The sequence below is a fragment of the Cydia splendana genome, chromosome 25 (assembly GCF_910591565.1).
Source record: "Cydia splendana chromosome 25, ilCydSple1.2, whole genome shotgun sequence".
Taxonomy (NCBI): domain Eukaryota; kingdom Metazoa; phylum Arthropoda; class Insecta; order Lepidoptera; family Tortricidae; genus Cydia; species Cydia splendana.
This window is the reverse complement of record NC_085984.1, coordinates 6,267,202-6,286,540: the sequence shown is the minus strand read 5'-3', so window position 1 is coordinate 6,286,540 and position 19,339 is coordinate 6,267,202. Positions and strand designations below refer to the sequence as shown.

The 19,339-nt window shown below is 38.9% G+C and overlaps 2 protein-coding genes across 3 annotated transcripts in view; one reads left to right on the top strand and one right to left on the bottom strand.

Annotated features, from left to right (window-relative positions):
- Window positions 1-19,339, bottom strand: part of LOC134802776 (glucose-6-phosphatase 2) — a 227,751-nt gene that overhangs the window by 142,793 nt on the left and 65,619 nt on the right. The gene's annotated exons all lie outside the window — the stretch shown is intronic.
- Window positions 4,380-15,031, top strand: LOC134802841 (cuticle protein 1-like). Of its 2 annotated transcripts, none has more exons than XM_063775574.1 (3): window positions 4,380-4,483; window positions 14,288-14,487; window positions 14,727-15,031. In XM_063775574.1, exons 1-3 carry the CDS (start codon window positions 4,409-4,411, stop codon window positions 14,794-14,796), a joined length of 345 nt encoding a protein of 114 aa, XP_063631644.1. In that variant the 5' UTR covers window positions 4,380-4,408; the 3' UTR covers window positions 14,797-15,031. The 2 variants fall into 2 exon arrangements, with proteins under 2 accessions (XP_063631644.1, XP_063631645.1); XM_063775575.1 differs by having other exon boundaries at window positions 4,465-4,480; window positions 14,274-14,487.

Below are 19,339 nucleotides of genomic sequence, written 5' to 3'. Positions count from 1 at the left end.
TATTTTAGTTCGTTGGTTTATTTATTTATTTATTTAAACTTTATTGCACGGTAAAAATTGTACAAAAGGCGAACTTAATGTCAGAAGGCATTCTCTACCAGTTAACCCTCGGGCCAAACAGAACAAGTAGTAATAGGTGCAAGAAAAATGCTGGTTGGTTCTAGTGCTCGATATTTTCACACCTTACGCCACTGTGTAAGTGTGCATCATACCTCACACCAAACTAAATTGCCTAAGACAATAATTAGATTAATTAGTCTATACTTAATTTAAGCTAATCTATATCCATTTTTTGCATACCAATGCAACAAAACAGTTTAACTTGCAAGACTAACGAAATAATTGATTAAATCCTTTAGTAATTAATTATAGACCGGGAGCTACACCGCGAAAAAGTACATAATTTTACGACTATGCCGGAACCCCACTGCTGTGCACTGTCGAGCTACGCACGTGGGTACAATAAAAACCGGCCAAGTGCGAGTCGGACTCGCGCACGAAGGCTTCCGTACCATTACGCAAAAACGGGAAAATAACGTTTGTTGTATGGGAGCCCCACTTAAATATATATTATATTCTGTTTTTAGTATTTGTTGTTATAGCGACAACAGAAATACATCATCTGCGAAAATTTCAACTGTGTAGCTATCACGGTTCATGAGATACAGTCTGGTAACAGACAGATGGACGAACAGACGGACAGACGAACAGACGGACAGACGGACAGACGGACAGACGGACAGACGGACAGACGGACAGACGTACAGTGGAGTCTTAGTAATAGGGTCCCATTTTTACCCTTTGGGTACGGAACCCTAAAAAATAAAAATACCAGAAGCACCCACATGTCAGAAAAGTCAGACTCATATACAGTATGTATCAGAACGAAAGGCAAAGAAAGAGACCCATTAATGTTTAGGTCATACTGAGCAACTTTTACTATGGGACCAACCCCAAAATCGCGCAAAAATTGACTCTCCCATAGGAAATTTCAACATTAGACCAGCAAAATGTATGAAACATCCAATTTTTTTCCGCGTTTTCGGGGTTGGTCCCATAGTAAAAGTTGCTCAGTATGGCCTAAACATTAATGGGTCTCTTTCTTTGCCTTTCGTTCTGATACATACTGTATATGTTTTTATGGTGATAAAAACGAGCATTGGCATGCATTAACCCTTTAACCGCTACATTCAAAGTGTTAAGTAGCTTTTTAGGGTTCCGTAGCCAAATGGCAAAAAACGGAACCCTTATGGATTCGTCATGTCTCTCTGTCTGTCTGTCTGTCTGTCTGTCCGTCCGTATGTCACAGCCACTTTTTTCAGGAACTATAAGAACTATACTGTTGAAACTTGGTAAGTAGATGTATTCTGTGAACCGCATTAAGATTTTCACACAAAAATAGAAAAAAAAAACAATAAATTTTGGGGGTTCCCCATACTTAGAACTGAAACTCAATAAATTTTTTTTCATCAAACCCATACGTGTGGTCTAGATAGGTCTTCAAAAATGATAGGTTTCTAATATCATTTTTTTTTTAACTGAAAAGTTTGCGTGAGAGACACTTCCAAAATGGTAAAATGTGTGTCCCCCTCCCCCTGTAACTTCTAAAATAAGAGAATGATAAAACTAAAAAAAATATATGATGTACATTACCATGCAAATTGGTTTGAACTTCCACCGAAAATTGGTTTGAACGAGATCTAGTAAGTAGTTTTTTTTTAATACGTCATAAATCGTAAACCGCAATTTTATTATGTTACTTGCTGCTACGGAACCCTTCATGGGCGAGTCCGACTCGCACTTGGCCGCTTTTATCGTCACTACACCTTATAAAACAAAGTCCCCCGCCGCGTCTGTCTGTGCGTTTGTATGTTTGTCCGCGATAAACTCAAAAATTACTGAACGGATTTTCATGCGGTTTTCACCTATCAATAGAGTGATGCTTGACGAAGGTTTAAGTGTATGATTTGTTAACCCGTGCGAAGCCGGGGCGGGTCGCTAGTAATATAATAATATAAAACCTAAATGATTGGCTCTACTTGAAAATGTCATGTTCCTAAAATGGGGATTCAAATGAGTTCACCTACACAAAACGCATTGTCAAGTTATATACATTTTTATTAAGATATGCCTAAGTGGGATTATCGGCAGGATTAACACCTACCTAAACTTACGTACGTACTAAAGCCTATCTAAAGTCTCTAAAGAGATACCTAGACATTGCGATAGTTTTGATTTATTTGTATACCTATTTCAATTATCTTCTCGCTGAAAAAAAAAACTTAGATATCTTTACTTAATTTCCTATCTTTGTTCTTGTCGGCTAGCTAATAGGACTGAGGTCCGCTTTGCGACCTAATCCCGTATTAGAGCAGGCAGGAACCCAAAGGGTAAAAACGAAACCCTATTACTAATACTCCACTGTACGTCTGTCTGTCTGTCACCAGGCTGTTTCTCATGAACTGTGATAGCTAGAGAGTTGAAATTTTCACAGATGATGAATTTCTGTTGCCGCTATAACAACAAATAACTAAAAAGTACGGAACCCTCGGTGGCCGAGGCCGAGTTGAGACTCAAGAATAAAATGACTTAAGGATAACTCACGTTAGACCGCGCCGTGTCCGGGCCGGAGCTTGCGGAGCTTACTTTTCTATGACATGACAGGCGATCACGTGATGCTTTCCATAGAAAACGATGCGCCGGTAGCGCCGGCCCGGACACGGCCCGGTCTAACGTGAGGCATCCTTTATGTGTCGTTAACTTTGAATGCATTGTCCACAGAAGTGATATTTGTCTGAATGCAAATTTTATATCCATGACTGAATTATTATATAAAATTATCTCTACGTGCATAGAACATTCGCAAATTGAGATCCCAAACTCCATATTTCCGGAAGATGTAGACAGAGCACGCAATGTTGCGTGACCAATTATTAACGCTTCTTTCATATTAATACATTTTATCTCGGCAATAATCTTGTAGCCGCTGTGTCAGGATCTTAATAGTGTTAAAACAAATACTACCTACAGGAAAAATAAGAATAAGGTAAACGTACTAGAGCTCAACATGCTAATGTCCAATAGATGACACCTTGCTGTCACCTCTATTGACAATGACTTAAGTTTCAAGATGGCATGTACTGGGACCGCGTCGAGCACCTTACTAGGAATAATTTACCTTAATAGGAATAATTTCATTTATTCATGGCAATCTAAAACCACTAAAACTACATTTCATATAACGTAAACTGAATAAAATATTATACTTATTCAAAAAAACCTCCGCGAGCGGTGTGTACCTACCGGGCGCAAAGGTGCATCACAGTTGCCGCGTTACCACGTTGGATAGCGATGGCCAACCTTAAGAGCCAACGGGAGTGGTCATTTCTCCATACAAACGTACTCCTCGTTTTCCTCCGTGGTTTTTGAAGCTAGAGCAATGATTTTTTCAACACAGATTAGTATTGTCAATATCTGTGTCGGACCGTTTTGCTTTTTTTGATATTTTTGTTTTTTAAGGCGCTAGAGCCCTTCAAAAATGGCCAAAATGGCCTAATTGACTATGCCGCAATGAGAGGCGTGGTATTCAAAACTGATATCAATTAGCCAAAAAAGCAAAACGGTCCGACACAGATAATTTCATAATCATTTAGATTTCCAAATTTGGTTACGATGGGTTAAGTTTTGGAGGAGGAAACAGAGGAGTACGAAACCTCGATTTTTGAGATTTTTACGCAGGATTTTTCGCCTTGTCCTTATCGCACTACTTTTAGGTGCCGCTTCCGTTAGCGAGACGGGTATATTTACCTAAAATATTTAAAACTCAGCTCCTGTTTCGTCTTAACACAACACCAGGTACGAACCCGCGCGAGCATCAGAGGTCCTCCCACTAGTCATATGGCCCACCTCCCTAATAAACGCTATGGCGTCAGACCCCCAACACACCTTCTTCTTCCTCGCGTTATCCCGGCATTTTGCCACGGCTCATGGGAGCTTGGGGTCCGCTTGACAACTAATCCCATGATTTGAAGTAGGCCCTAGTTTTTACGAAAGCGACTGCCATCTGACCTTCCAACCCAGAGGGTAAAGGCCTTACGGGCTTATTAGGCCTTATTATTTGCTTATTAAGAGCATTAGTGTGTCTAAGCTCCTAAATAAATGTAAGGAGTACAAATCATAAGAATTAAGATAAACGTACTAGTGCTCGACATGCTAATGCCCAATAGATGACATTAACGTTAAAACCTGGACCATAGTTGTAAGGACTATAGTTACCTGATTTTACGGATAGAATAAAATATCGGTACTTACATAAAATAAAATATCTACAAACATCTCATTCTCAGCCCTTATTCCAGTAGGTTAACGTTCCACGCTGACTTATTTCCGCATGCGCGGGAGCGTATAAATGCGCGGGCGCCGGTGGACGCGCTATCAGTCTCACGAGTACCGTCGAGAGGATAGCACCATGTCCGCCAAACTTGTGAGTACTATATTTATAACCTATAATCTATAACCTGACATAGACTCGATTCATCCCTAAGAAAAAAAAATTCCCCGTATATTTTTTATGGCTTAGCTTCTACCCGCCATACGGCATACGTCAAACCTTGCCAAGCAAAATGAAATTTTATTTTGTCAACACAAAGTTCAAATTAGAATGGAACAGGAGGCCTTTTTATAGGTCTCTGGGTGGCTAGAGGTTAGCCTAGTTGGTACTGACCCTGTACTATATTTATAACCTATAATCTAAATTCTAGAACCACATAGAATGGGGTTGGCCGGTCGAAGTATTCAGCAGATGGCGCCAGCATAGCTTGCCCTGTCAATCCCTAGAATTGTGTAAAACTTTTGTTTTTTTTTATGGAATTTTATGCCCTGGATGCCAGCACTTTAAGCCAAATCTCATAGAAAAAGGGGCAAGCTATGATGGTGCCACCTGTGCAAACCTTTGACAGTTGCCAACCCCATTGATTCGACCCTTTGATCAATTTTTTCCAATATATTTTTTATGGCTTAGCCTAGTTGGTAGTGACCCTGCCTACGAAGCAGGAGGTTTCGGGTTCTATTCCACTATTTAAGATAAGATTTTTTTACTGTCAAAGCTGTGTAGGTCTTATATACCGGGTGTGGCCTGTAACATGAGCCAAAAATTAAACTGTAGGCTGTACTCCTCATACTGACCAACATTTGTTCAGCGACTTTTACTAATAACATTTGGGGTTTGATTTTTAATACACTTTAAAGTTTATTCTAAGACGCAATGTATTGCGAATTTTGTTATTTTTAAGGCGTGACAAGCAACGTCAATCACAATGATATGGCGTGGCGATGGCGTCCATTGAAGATAATATTTATTTTGTATGAAAAATAGGGAGTCTAAATACTTCATACTTTTTAAAAGTTGTAGAACAAAAGTGTCACCGTTTGAGGAGTACAATCTATGTTTCAATTATTTGCTCGTGTTACAGGCCACACCGTGTATATCACAGCACGGATATGATGGTCGTTTTTGTCTACGTGACAGCGTGATAAAACGGTATCCGTCACTTTCTATCCCACGGTGTTAAAAAGTGACGGATATTTTATCACGTGGATAAAGCCATCCATAATACGTCTGCAGAAGTCCATCAGCTTGCCATTTTCATTTCTTTGTGTTATTATTATTTATTTTATGTATTTATTGTTTTTTCTTTTGTTATTTATGTGTGTATCAGTAAAATTACGCTTACCAATATTGTACAGAATTGTAAACTTTATCTATCCACGAAATTTTATCGAAATCTGACGAAAAAAAAAACTACAACATACCTATAATATATAACTAACTAGCGACCCGCCCCGGCTTCGCACGGGTTAACAAATTATAAACCTAAACCTTCCTCAAGAATCACTCTATTGATAGGTCAAAACCGCATGAAAATCCGTTCAGTAGTTTATCTCGAACATACAAACAAACCAACACACAAACAGACAGACGCGGCGGAGGACTTTGTTTTATGAGGTGTAGTGATAATAAATTAATAAGTGCATCAATTAATAAAGCAATCAAAACACGCAACTAATAATTAAGATGTAACGCTCATTATAATTCACATCACACCTACATGCTATCACAATAGCATACCAAGCATTTAGTTATCACCAGTTTAACTCTGACCCTGAGTTCCGTAACAATATGAGTGTGTAATACCACAAAATAAATATTAGTACTGCCGTACAGAAAGGACACTTCCTACAAAACCGAAGTTTGACAGCGATTCAGGGATGATTCATGCTGTCCCTTTCTAATGCATGACACTATCCCTTTCAGCTGTTCAGGGTTGTCAAAAATCAAGTGATTATATCTTATCTGTGGTCGTGCACGCAAAGGGATGTCAAGTTGTGCCAACCCTAATAATTGCTCGGAACAATGCTCAGCCGAACGGAGCTGAATTTGCCCGAAAGGAGGAGTATCTCCCCACTGGTAATAGGGTCAAACAGATCACTGTGTTATGTCTTTCCTGTAGACATACACAAGAGTTAAGGGCTATAAAGGTTAATTTTCTTATTTAACCCTTATCCACGTGAAAAGGTCCTCCATTTATTTAGAGAACCATGATAAAATCATTGCTTACATGCCCACAAGCTGTTAACTATTGCCCACAGGAGAGAAAAATGTACTGTTCGCGATAACACACTAGTTTTCTCTCCTGTGGGCAATAGTTAACAGCTTGTGGGCATGTAAGTAATGATTTTATCATAGTTCTTTAAATAAAAGGAGGACCTTTTCACGTGGATAAGGGTTAAATAAGAAAATTAACCTTTATAGCCCTTAACTCTTGTGAATGTCTACAGGAAAGACATAACACAGTGATCTGTTTGACCCAATACTACTTTTGAGAGACTCTCCTAGGGTAGCTCAAGGGTCAGATGCAGAAGGCAGTAATCTTGGAATTCTTGGACACAGCACGTATAGTCCGCCGGTTCCTCTCTCTGCGGCCCAGACCGCCGGCAGCTTGGGCTTTGCTCCGCTGCTGGCGGCACCCTAGATTAGGTTTTTTTATTTATGTTTACAGATGTAATGCATAATTGTTTTCCTTCGTATTTTCTCGGAAACTTTCGTATTTGTCATGCTACTTCAGTCAACCTCAGTACTTTTTGTAGGTATTCACCCTTTATTGGCACACCTCAGTAAAAAGATACAAAAGAAAATAACAATTGACTAAATGTAGAGGCAGAGAACAGGCGGTCTTATCGCTAAAGAGCCATCTCTTCCAGACAACCTTTGGGTAGCGGAAACAGAGAAATAATCGAAAAAGTAGGTGTTGCAAAAACATTATGGAGCCTAGTTTGTACCGAGACTGTCTGAAATAGCAAGACACGTTCGTACGTTTCCGTGAAAATACGAAGGATAATAATTATGCACTGCATCTCTATGGCTTTATATTTAACTTTGATATTCATATATTACTAGCTTTTGCCCGCGGCTTTGCACGCGCAGTAGAGTTTTTTTAATAATCTATGTACTTTAATGGTTTTAGGTATTTTGAATGTAAACAAACCGTTTAAGATGATAATTATTTTAAAAACGATGTTTGTGTACTGTTCAATTATTAGAAGGTATTTGTAATCTTATAATTTTGTAGCTCAAAAAATTTACTTTAAGGGATTGAATTCTCAAAAGTCTGGATCACGTGTGGCTGTAAATCAGCGTGTATGTTACAACCGTCTATGCTATCTTCGTAATTAGCATTCTTCACCAGGGGCCATAGTTCACGTCGGCTACGTTATATTTTAATTTTGATCCCATTTTTGTAATTAGCGTCCCACAAAACCATGGAAATGATACCCATATTGATATATTTTGAAATTTCAACCCCATTGCACCCCCACCAGGGGGATGATTGTTCACTTCGGCTACGTTAATTTTAATTTTGATGCCATTTTTGTTATTAGCGGCTCAAAATACTATGAAAACGATACCCATATTGATATTTTGAGATATCAACCCTATTGGGGACTTTTCCCCCTCTTAGGGGTTCAATTTTCAAAAAACCTGAAACACGTGTTTACTTATTTATCTTTAGGAATACTCCTGTGAAATTTGGAATAAAATTGTCTAACTTATCTTGTTTTCCCATACAAACTTTGGACCCCCATTTCACTCCTTTAGGGGATGAATATTGAAAAATCCTTTCTTAGTGGTCACCTAGACCTTATAAGGAATCTAGTTGCCAAATTTGGACTTTCTAGTCCCAGCGGTTGAGCTGTGCGTTGATTTAAGTCAGTCAGTCAGTCAGTCAGTCAGTCAGGTCTTTCACGTTTATATATTTAGATTATATATTTAAGAGAAGGTATTTGTAATCTTATAATTTTGTAGCTCAAAAAATTTACTTTAAGGGATTGCATTCTCAAAAGTCTGGATCACGTGTGGCTGTAAATCAGCGTGTATGTTACAACCGTCTAGGCTATCTTCGTAATTAGCATCCTACCAGCGGCCATAGTTCACGTCGGCTACGTTATATTTTAATTTTGATCCCATTTTTGTAATTTTTGTAATTAGCGTCCCACAAAACCATGGAAATGATACCCATATTTATATTTTGAAATTTCAACCCCATTGCACCCCCACCAGGGGATGATTGTTCACATCGGCTACGTTAATTTTAATTTTGATGCCATTTTTGTTATTAGCGTCTCAAAATACAATGAAAACGATACCCATATTGATATTTTGAGATATCAACCCTATTGGGGACTTTTCCCCCTCTTAGGGGTTCAATTTTCAAAAAACCTGAAATACGTGTTTACTCATTTATCTTTAGGAATACTCCTGTGAAATTTGGAATAAAATAGTCTAACGAATTCCACAAAACCATGGAAATGATACCCATATTGATATTTTGAAATTTCTACCCCATTGCACCCCCACCAGGGGATGATTGTTCACTTCGGCTACGTTAATTTTAATTTTGATGCCATTTTTGTTATTAGCGTCTCAAAATACCATGAAAACGATACCCATATTGATATTTTGAGATATCAACCCTATTGGGGACTTTTCCCCCTCTTAGGGGTTCAATTTTCAAAAAACCTGAAACACGTGTTTACTTATTTATCTTTAGGAATACTCCTGTGAAATTTGGAATAAAATAGTCTAACTAATCTTGTTTCCCCATACAAACTTTGGACCCCCATTTCACTCCTTTAGGGGATGAATATTGAAAAATCCTTTCTTAGTGGACACCTAGACCTTATAAGGAATCTAGTTGCCAAATTTGGACTTTCTAGTCCCAGCGGTTTGGGCTGTGCGTTGATTTAAGTCAGTCAGTCAGTCAGGTCTTTCACGTTTATATATTTAGATTATAAACCAAAGATAAATAAAGGACAATATGGGTAATAAGAGGTCAAATGTAAATAGTTTTGTTTGCCTTAAGCGATGCGCTTGATTATTCCATTAGCATAACAGACCTGACAATATCACAATAAACCTTGCACCCACTATTTATTATTTATCGTATGGCATATGTACATGTCACTGGATTACAATGTCAAAGGTTTTGTTAAAATTTCGCCCTTCCCAGGTACGCAACTGCTTCATCTGACAGGGTCTTAAAATCGTCTACTTGGCCTGTGTATCTAGTAAGGGGGCATTCCAGAATGATGTGGTTGATGGTCTGATCTGGGTGCCCGCAGTTACAGGCAGGAGAGGAGCTCCAGCCCCATTTATACCAGTGGTGGCCGCAGTTGCCAACTCCTGTTCTTAGGCGGTTAAGGGCGGACCACACCCGGCGGGGTTCCTTGAAGCCTACTGGGGGTACACGCAGGGGTAAAGTAGAGAAGGGGTTGGCTTGGTCTCTGAGGGCTTCCCATTCTGTGGTCCATGCCTCCTCCAGGGTCCGGGTGGTCAGGGAATTTCCCATCAGTAATGCAGGGGGGTTTCGGGATTTAAGGCGTTTACTTCCGAAGCCCTCGAGGTCTTGGTGGATTGGTAGGCTAGGACTGCAGTGCGCTTTTGATAATTCGCGTTGGAGGCATTTTTCTCTTCGCAGGTGCGCAGGGGCTATGTGGCTAAGAGCTGGAAGCCAGTGGGTGGGTGTTGGCTTAAGGCATCCCGTTATTAGACGGAGAGTCTGGTTTAGCTGCGTGTCGATGGCTGAGGTATGAACACTATTTATCCAGACTGGGGCACAGTACTCAGCCGTCGAGTAAACCAGGGCCAGCGCTGTGGTTCGGAGACAGGAGGCAGAGGCTCCCCAAGTTGTTCCTGTTAATTTTTGCACTAGACTATTCCTGGTCTGCAGTTTAGCCGATACTTTTTGTAGGTGACACTTGTAAGTAAGACTTCTGTCCAGGGTAACTCCAAGGTACTTGGGGTGCGGGTTATGTTTAAGTATTGTGCCTTTAAACTTGACTGTCAGTGTTCTTTCTGCAAGCTTATTGTTAAGGTGGAAGCAGCAGACTTCCGTCTTACTTGGGTTAGGACAGAGGCGCCACCGGGTGAAAAAGTCGTCGAGGGCTTCCAGGTCTCTTTGTAGGATTGGTTCAGTGGAATCCATTTTGTGGTGTTGGGTAATCATAGCCAGGTCGTCGGCGTATCCGAATTTACGTGACACAGTATCGGGAAGGTCATGCACGTAGATATTGAACAGGAGAGGGGCTAGGACAGAACCCTGCGGGAGCCCATTGTTTAGTGTTCTGACGCTGCTGGTTTCGTCACCCAGGAAAACCTGTATCGGCCTATTAGTAAGGGTGTTTTCAATAAGCCTGTAGATTTTCATGCACGGGATTATTTTCAACAGTTTATATAACAATCCCTGGCGCCAAACTGTATCGTATGCAGCAGTCAAGTCGATAAAAACCGCAGATGATTTAAGGTTCTTATTAAACCCGTTTTCGACATGTGTTGTGAGAGCGAGCACCTGATCACAGCAGCTACGGTTAGGTCTAAAGCCGGCCTGTTCCTGGGGGATGATTGCGTTTACGGCGTCATGAATGCGATTGTGGACTAGTCTTTCCAGTAATTTGTATACAACGCTTAAGAGAGCGATTGGTCTATAGCTCTCTGCTTTGTCGTCAGACTTTCCAGGTTTGAGGATAGCGATTACCCTAGCCCGTTTTAATGATGTAGGCATTTTCCCGGAATCCATTATGGAAGTGTAAAAGTTTGCCATCCACGCGCGGGTCTTTGGTCCACTATGAATAAGGAATTCAGGAAATATACCATCCTCTCCACAAGCTTTGTTCGTTGAGATGTGGCTCAAAGCTTTTGTGACCTCATCTACCGTAAAGGGTCTACTGTATGTGGCGTTGGGTGCAGCACTAGATTTGAGTGTAGAGAGTTCTTTACGTATGTTCCTGGTGTGGCATTTGTGGTTTGGCGCTCTAGACATCCTTATCATCCTGTCTGCGATTGCGTTGGGGCTTACGTTTGGTTTGGGCCTCTCTGTATTTGTTTTTAACGAAAGATATTCAAAAAAGCGGGGCGCTACGTTTATATTTTGTATTTAAGTACCTTTTGATTACATCAGACTAGTTTTTATGTTGCTGGATTCGTCGATCTATGTACTCAAAACAAAAACGGCCGTTTTAACTTTGGACGCATAGATTGACGAATCCAGCAACATAAAAACTAGTAGGTAAACTTAAATACAAAATACAGTACGTAGCGGCCCCCTCTTTTTAATTTGTTTCGTTAAATTTAAATAATCACGATTATTTAGCAGTGGCGCCAGAGTGCACGTTGATGGGCCCTTAAAGGATGACACGCTAGGTCGGGCGCTAGTCATCAATGATTGACACATATCATTTCGTTTGGAACTGACACACCGATTGTCCAAATGGCGTTGCCCAAGAGCTCATGCACCATTTATCGCGCGCAATATGGTAATCGCTGAAATCCTTAATGGGTTACATTGCAAGTGGGTATGGAGCTGCGTAAAAAAGTGTTTCGTAGGATTACATTGTTTTAATTATTTTGACTTGCCGAAGGATGAATAGAGTCCGGTTTGCTCAAACACCGCATTATGAAGTGTTTACAAAGAGCACGAGGTCACCACATATATGTACAATTTTACTTGTAAATTGCTACAAATCCAGCAGCATAATAGAGTTGTATTCTACGCAATTTTATACTTTAACAACCCAAGAACACGCTTAAAGCTTAATAATTATAAATATTTTTGAAATACTCGAGTAGTGGTCCTAATTGTGGGCGGAGCTGAAATAAGCGGTCGCTCTGCCATACTAAATTTGTACGGGAGAGCATATGTGTGGTGACCTCGATTGACTTATGTGCTCCGTCTAGTAGTTGAGGTGGTCTGTAGTTTTAGCTAACTTGAGAGTGAGAGAGTATTTATTATGAAAGTTATTATTTCATATAAAATTTACATTAATGATATACCTATTGGAACTTCCGTTGTAAATCTTCTCTTTCTGTATTTTTCTGCACTTCTCTATTTTAAAGCACTAGGCATAGCACATCAAACATAGGCAGATGCAGGGTGAATGTCTACTCTAGTACTATGGCTATGTTTATGTACCATCACGCTCCGCGATTGTTGCGCCATTTAGGCTCCTAGCTAAGTTGGTTGTTCAATACTTACGCTATAGAATTTCCAATTTAGCAAGAACCTTAAATGGCATGACAATCCCGTGTGGTGACTGTACAGTCACCTGCAATAATATGTTACTCTTCGAAGGCCGCAAAAATATGTGACACGCTCTTATGGCTCTACAAATAAGAGCGTGATTGTACACACAAAGAAAGTTGTTAATAAACATAGCCCGGTATTCCGGGGGCAAAACATACCAGTGCTAGTGATTAATTAAACATCGACTCAAGTGTTATTGATATCGACAGCCAGGAGTTTTAAATTATAATAACAAATGTGATTCATCCTTGATGTAAAGCCTGGCCTGTACAGTCGCCATCAGATATATCGGAGCGGCCAAGGTGTTCACAATATCTGAACACGCGCTCTAACGCCCTGACAATAGAGGCGTGTTCCGATATTTGTGAGCACCTTGGCCGCTCCGATATATCTGATGGCGACTGTACCTAATATTATGATCATTGTCAAGAGGGCGCTGTTATTCTCATGTATGACAGTTCAGTATAGTTTAAAAAAAATAGTTCCAGTGAATATCCGCAAGATGGCGCGTGATCATATATTCCTGGTCAGGCTTTAAATAATCTTATACTTTTAAACGAGCAATTCTTGTATGTATGTATATATATTTATTATTTATACAATATCTGGGAGACCGAACTTTACTCGGAAAGCCTAATAAAAAACAACGGGTTGCACTCCGGGAGTGCCGGCAGAAGTGAAAACTCTATGATATTGTAACTCAAAAATTAATAACAGCGCCATCTAGTGCAAAATGTCTGCAGCACTATGTATAATTGAAGTTAACGCCATCTAGCGTTATTTCGTCGCATTACTTGAAACCCCTAAGCACATCACTGTGAGTACTAGAGTTATATTAGTAGGTACCAATTTGAGGGAAACTCACTAGATGGCATTTAAATCAAAAAAGAAAAACTCAATGACATTGTAACAGTGTCCGTCACACGTAACGTCACGTCTTACGTCTTACGCTCTCGCGAGATTTTTTCCCCATCACAAAAAGTGCTCAGCGCCGCTAAAGAAGTTTTCACTTCAAAAACTCAAAAATATGCATTTTCCCATTCCAGTTCATTTTAAAGCTTATTTTTAATATAATACTTAGAAATTACACAACGGTACTGTCTTACGTCATAAAGTCATAATTTTATAAACATAGACTTACCTATAGAGTCAGACCAAGAATAGTCTGCAGCGGATTTGATAGCCCACGCAGTGCAAGTGTTATTTTAAACGTCAAACTTCTATGAAATTATGACGTATAAATAACACTTGCACTGTGTGGGCTATTAAATCCGCTGCAGACTTTTTTTGGTCCGACTCTAGTAAGTTTCACTTGTCTTCGCACATTTTAAACGTCAAACCAAATTGCACCTGTCAAACCGGGGTATGTTACAATTCTTTACAGTACATACATATGGAGCTACTTTACCGCCCTATTGCGGCAATTAGCACAATACGTGCCTAACTCAAAAATTTAAAGGGCCATATGTACTGTAAAACGTGGTACAATACACATGCGAAAAGGTAATTCGCAACTCGTGTCGATTTAAAACAGTCCCTTCGGTCGTGTTTAAATTTATCGCCACTCGTGAACTTACTACTTCTCTCACTTGTATCTTAATGGATTATTAACCTACATTGTGACACATGTTCACAAACTGATTTCATTCCAGATTATCATCTGCGCCGTCGTCGCGGCAGCCCTCGCGCAGGCGAGGGAGTACCCGGCCGGCGTCCACCCAGCAGTCTGCCCCAACTACCCCTACTGTGCCCCTGACGCGCTAGCCAGGCACACCCCGGACGGCATGCCCATCCCCCAGTGGAGCTACCCCTACGCTGCCGCCCCTGTGGCTCCTGCCGCGCCAGTTGCTGAGTAAGTATATCTCTATATCTCTATCCCCATCCACCTTTCGTGTCTACATTTTTCAGTCTAATATCTTAAAAGGTATGTTCAAAGAAAGGCGATTTTTTAAGTCACCTTCTTGCATTTTTTTAGAACGATTTTTCTGCTCTATAAATACAAACTTACAGCACACTCGAAGTTTGGACCCACTATTTTTAACCACTACACATATTATGAAAGGTTAATTGATTTTTTATGTGTCCTTTCAGGCAAGGAGGTGCCCGTTACCCCGCCAGCTTCAACCCGGCCCTCTGCCCCAACTACCCCTACTGTTGGTGATTCTACTGTGACGTTTGGCGCCAAACCGGACCATAGATAAACTTAAACATTCCTGAACGCAACTGTCAACTTTTTCTTAAATTGACTTTTTAATTTTCTTACCAGCCAGTTCGGATTGTTTTTTTTTTTAATTGTACTGAAAATACACTGCCATATTTTGATGTAAAAATGTAAATAGCAAAGCATTTGGTTTTATAGAAAATGTGTAAAAAATGTAAATAAAAAAATATTTTTACTTATTTGTTTTGTTTCTTAGTGTTCTGATCGTATCGGTAAGAACAGGACAGCTTGAATCCGTCTACACGCTAAATTCGATTTAACGACCAGCACTTAAAGTCGAAAATCCAACAACGCTTGATATAAAGCGCCACCGCCATCTTGTGAATGACTGTATCCATTTGTGTCATTCAAACGCTTTTTTAACGCGCGTTGTAAAAGCGCTAGTGCGAATGAGGCCTAACTGAAGTAGAATAGAATATAGGCCAGTCAAATTAGATTTTTCCAGGAATTAATTCCCAGCAGGTTGGAAATTGTCTTGATACCTTCATTTGGTTCTAAATTAGTGTAATCCGAGTTGCGGAACATTTTTTGCTCTTTTTCAGTTTTTTGCTTGTAGTTCATAAACGGTACGTCCGACGGAAATTTTGCTTTAATCATGATAAAAATTAGAGATGCCCCGAATAGTGAATATGGCCGAATACCGAATATTCGGCCCCACTCTCGGCCGAATACCCAATATTCGGCATGACGTGCGAACATTTTGAGTCACAATTATTATGAAAACTGTTCGCCAACAAAGCACAACGTTTGCTAAGATATATTTTTATGTTGAACAGAATTAATGAATGTAGTTAGAGTCAATCAAATCAGACCCACGATAAAAACTTAATATTTTGTAATAAAAAAATGCTCAAAAACGCGCCTTCGCATTTAACTACTTTCCGAGAATACTTTTAAATATTAAATATATCTAGTTTTTGGTTATTTTTTTGTGTAATTTTTCTTTTTAGGTAGTTGTAACAGATATTCGGTATTCGGCCGAATAGTAGGCAACATTCGGCCGAATACCGAATATTCGGCAAAGTGGCCGAATAGGCCGAATACCGAATAGTTGCCGAATATTCGTGGCATCTCTAATAAAAATTGACATTTGAGGATCGGAAAGGTACCTTAATATGAATTCGTAGTCAAAGATTGTAAAAAATGGCAGCCACTTTGTAAATCTTTTTTTTGGTAATAATCGTGTTAAAATCCGAAAATCCCACAACAACCTTGCTGGTAGTGATATTGTCATCGATGGTGGGTTCCTTCTACATCGAGTGGTTTTGTCAATCCAAGGTAAAATGTATCTCCCAAGGCTTCCAAAATTTATCCACACCTCCTGGGATGGAGTAAACTCGGATTATACGCATTTAGGACCAAATGAAGGCCAACTAGGTCAATCACATGGCCTACCGTGAAACACGACAATCGAAAGTTCGGTTACTGCCTCTCTATCACTCTTGCTTATTCGATCGATAGAGAGGCAGATAGCTCTACCATAGTAAACTGGTTTACGGCAAACAATTTGCTTTTGAACGCCAAGAAAACCAAATGCATCAAGTTTACGCTACCTAACGTCAAGCAGGTAAATAACAGCAAGATTAAAATAAAAGGTGATACGCTGGAATTTGAGGATCGAACTGTTTTCCTGGGAGTCACTCTAGACTCCAAACTGCAATGGCATGCACATATAGGCACTCTAGCCGGAAAACTTAGTTCAGCAGCCTATGCAGTGAGGAGAATCAAACAGCTAACAAACGTAGAGACGGCCAGGCTGGTATACTTTAGTTACTTCCATAGTGTTATGTCTTATGGAATTCTGTTGTGGGGAAAAGCGGCAGATATTCAGACAATATTTGTGCTGCAAAAACGAGCTGTACGTTCCATCTATGGACTGGGCGCTCGAGTATCCCTAAGAGAGAAATTCAAAGGAGTTAACATTCTTACCGTTGCATCTCAATACATACTAGAGAATATTATGTATGTTCGGAAAAACATCCACGAATTCAAGGTTAACAGTGATATCCATAACTATAACACTAGAAACAAACATAAGCTTGCCGTGCCCGCCCACCGCCTCCGTAAGGTTAGTACGTCTTTCGTCGGGAACTGTACACGTTTTTATAACAAAGTCCCCACTGATGTAGTGAATTTACCACTTCACAAATTTAAGTCGCACATTAAGCGCTCCTTGTTAAGTAAGGCGTACTACACTGTAAATGATTTTATAAACGATAGAGATGCCTTTAAGCAGGTAGCTTGATTTCATTAGTATAATAAGAGCTAAATAAATATTGTTTTTTTTTTACATTGTGAACTAAATATGCTAGTGTCCAGTAGAATTGACACATGAGACAATGATGTTCTCGCTTGATTAAATTGTTTAATTTAATTTTAGTTTTGGACACTTGGAGACCTTATACATCTCTAAGTATTTATTTATATATTTTATTTTTATTTTTGATTGTACATACCTATATTTTTAATGTTTCTGACACTTAGAGACCTTTACATCTCTAAGTCAACTTAGGCTAGTAATTATGTGAAGCTATACTGTCTTTTTATGTAACATACGAGCACAAAATGCCGTGTCTTACAGCTACATGTTATTACTATTTTAATATTATTATAGGCCGGTAGCTTGAACATGTCATGCTCGCTTAAAAGTCTTTGCTTACGGTGGCGTCGTTGATCGGGTCGCCACTTTCCCGAATGAAGGTTGAGGGAGGCGATGGCTGAGATACGCGTCATACTCGTGAACGGGTGCTGTTTGTGGAGACTGGTCTGTTTAAGCTAACACAAGCTATTATACTTAGTAACTTTATTTTTATTAATTAATTACAGTGAGACGCCTCATTCTGCTCTCGTATGTTTCTTTTCTCTTAATGAATGTATTAATTATACAGGATATTGACTCTTGGAGACCCTATACATCTCTAAGGATAACTTGATAAACTATATAATCTTATAGTTCTGACACCTAGAGACATTTACACCTCTAAATATTATAGATTTTTTTTTGTGTTTTGTATCTGTATTTTTTATGTAATTAGACATTAAGAGACCATATACATCTCTTAGTAATTGTAATACGTTAGATTGAATTGTTAGTTTTATTTTATAAAATTGTTGATGTTATTATTTTTGCTTGTAATTATGTAAATTCAATGATGACGTGTAAAAGTGCCCTTGTGGCCTATTTGCTTAATAAATGTTGATGTTTGATGTTTGATGTTTGATAAAGAAATTTCGATTTTCGGGTTTCGCGGCTTACCGCCATACAAACTTGGTGCATCAATGTCATAGTGAAAACTTGTCAAAAAACTGTTTAAGTTACTCTATGGTTTACTAATCAAATTAGTGCTGCACTCTGGCGGCAGAACATTGCAGTAATACTCCCTATTTGACTGGCCTAATAGAATAGAAATCATTTATTCAGACAACACATCAATACAAATAACACATATAGCAAATACAAGGCAAAGATAAAGAAAACAGTAGAAATAGAGATGTGGAGCCGAAATGGTACACTCAGCAATGCAGCTGGCACGACCAGCGTGATCAACTGCGCTGGTTTTCCGTGGAGCCAGCGGACTGTGCGGGACACGTTGGAGACGACGTGGATAATTAATAATATTGACGTAATCATTACTTTACTCTGGATAGGTCAATCGTGGGTATACCGTGGGTATGCAGGAGACCGGAAAGAAGCAAAAATAAATATTTTTCGAAAAGTTTTACATTTAGGAAATAATGAACTTATATATGATTTAGGCAAATATGTTTACTATTTATAGAACCATACAAATATTTTGAGTATAGTGGTAATCATGAAATAAAAGCATTTTTATTATTGCCATATCCGTTTTTGATGAGTAAATGTTAAACGTACAATGTATGACATGACACAAAAGTGTTGGACATGTCACAATTTTGTGATAGTTTTCTGTTAACAGAGTGTAATTATCCTATAGTAAAATGCGGATATGGCACAACATTCTTGAAAAACAATGTTTTTCAAAAGCCGATTAGTGTCAATTATAGCATATTTTTTGTCATTTTAGGAATCATTAAAAAACGATTTTGTCAAAAATGGATATGGCACAAACGTATTCTCAGCCAGCGATTTATGTATAATCATTTCATGAGTGTGAAATAGACACACTACAAATGAAGAAACACGACCACTTGAACCGTATCACAGTGAATAAATAAATAAAATATACATATAGATTTTATATCAATTTATTTATTCATAACTACATTCCGCAAATTTTTAAATGATTTTATTGGTTTAATTTTGATCTGTATCTCACTGCAAATCACCTTTAACTTTTTTTTTCTATAGAACGTCACAAATTAAATTACTTATAAATCTCCCATCCTAAATATAAATAGCTTAATTTGAGTATTTATTAATACATTTTTATCTACGACCGCAATCATGCAATGTAACATTTTTCAAAATACAAAACTAAAAAAATAATATTAATAACACTTT

Bases quoted from the DNA above. Each gene is read 5' to 3' on its own strand.
- LOC134802841 (XM_063775574.1), top strand. From the start codon at position 4,409: ATGCGCGGGCGCCGGTGGACGCGCTATCAGTCTCACGAGTACCGTCGA. The intron at 4,484-14,287 runs GTGAGTACTATA...ATTTCATTCCAG, and splicing joins GCACCATGTCCGCCAAACTT to ATTATCATCTGCGCCGTCGT. The intron at 14,488-14,726 runs GTAAGTATATCT...GTGTCCTTTCAG, and splicing joins CCTGCCGCGCCAGTTGCTGA to GCAAGGAGGTGCCCGTTACC.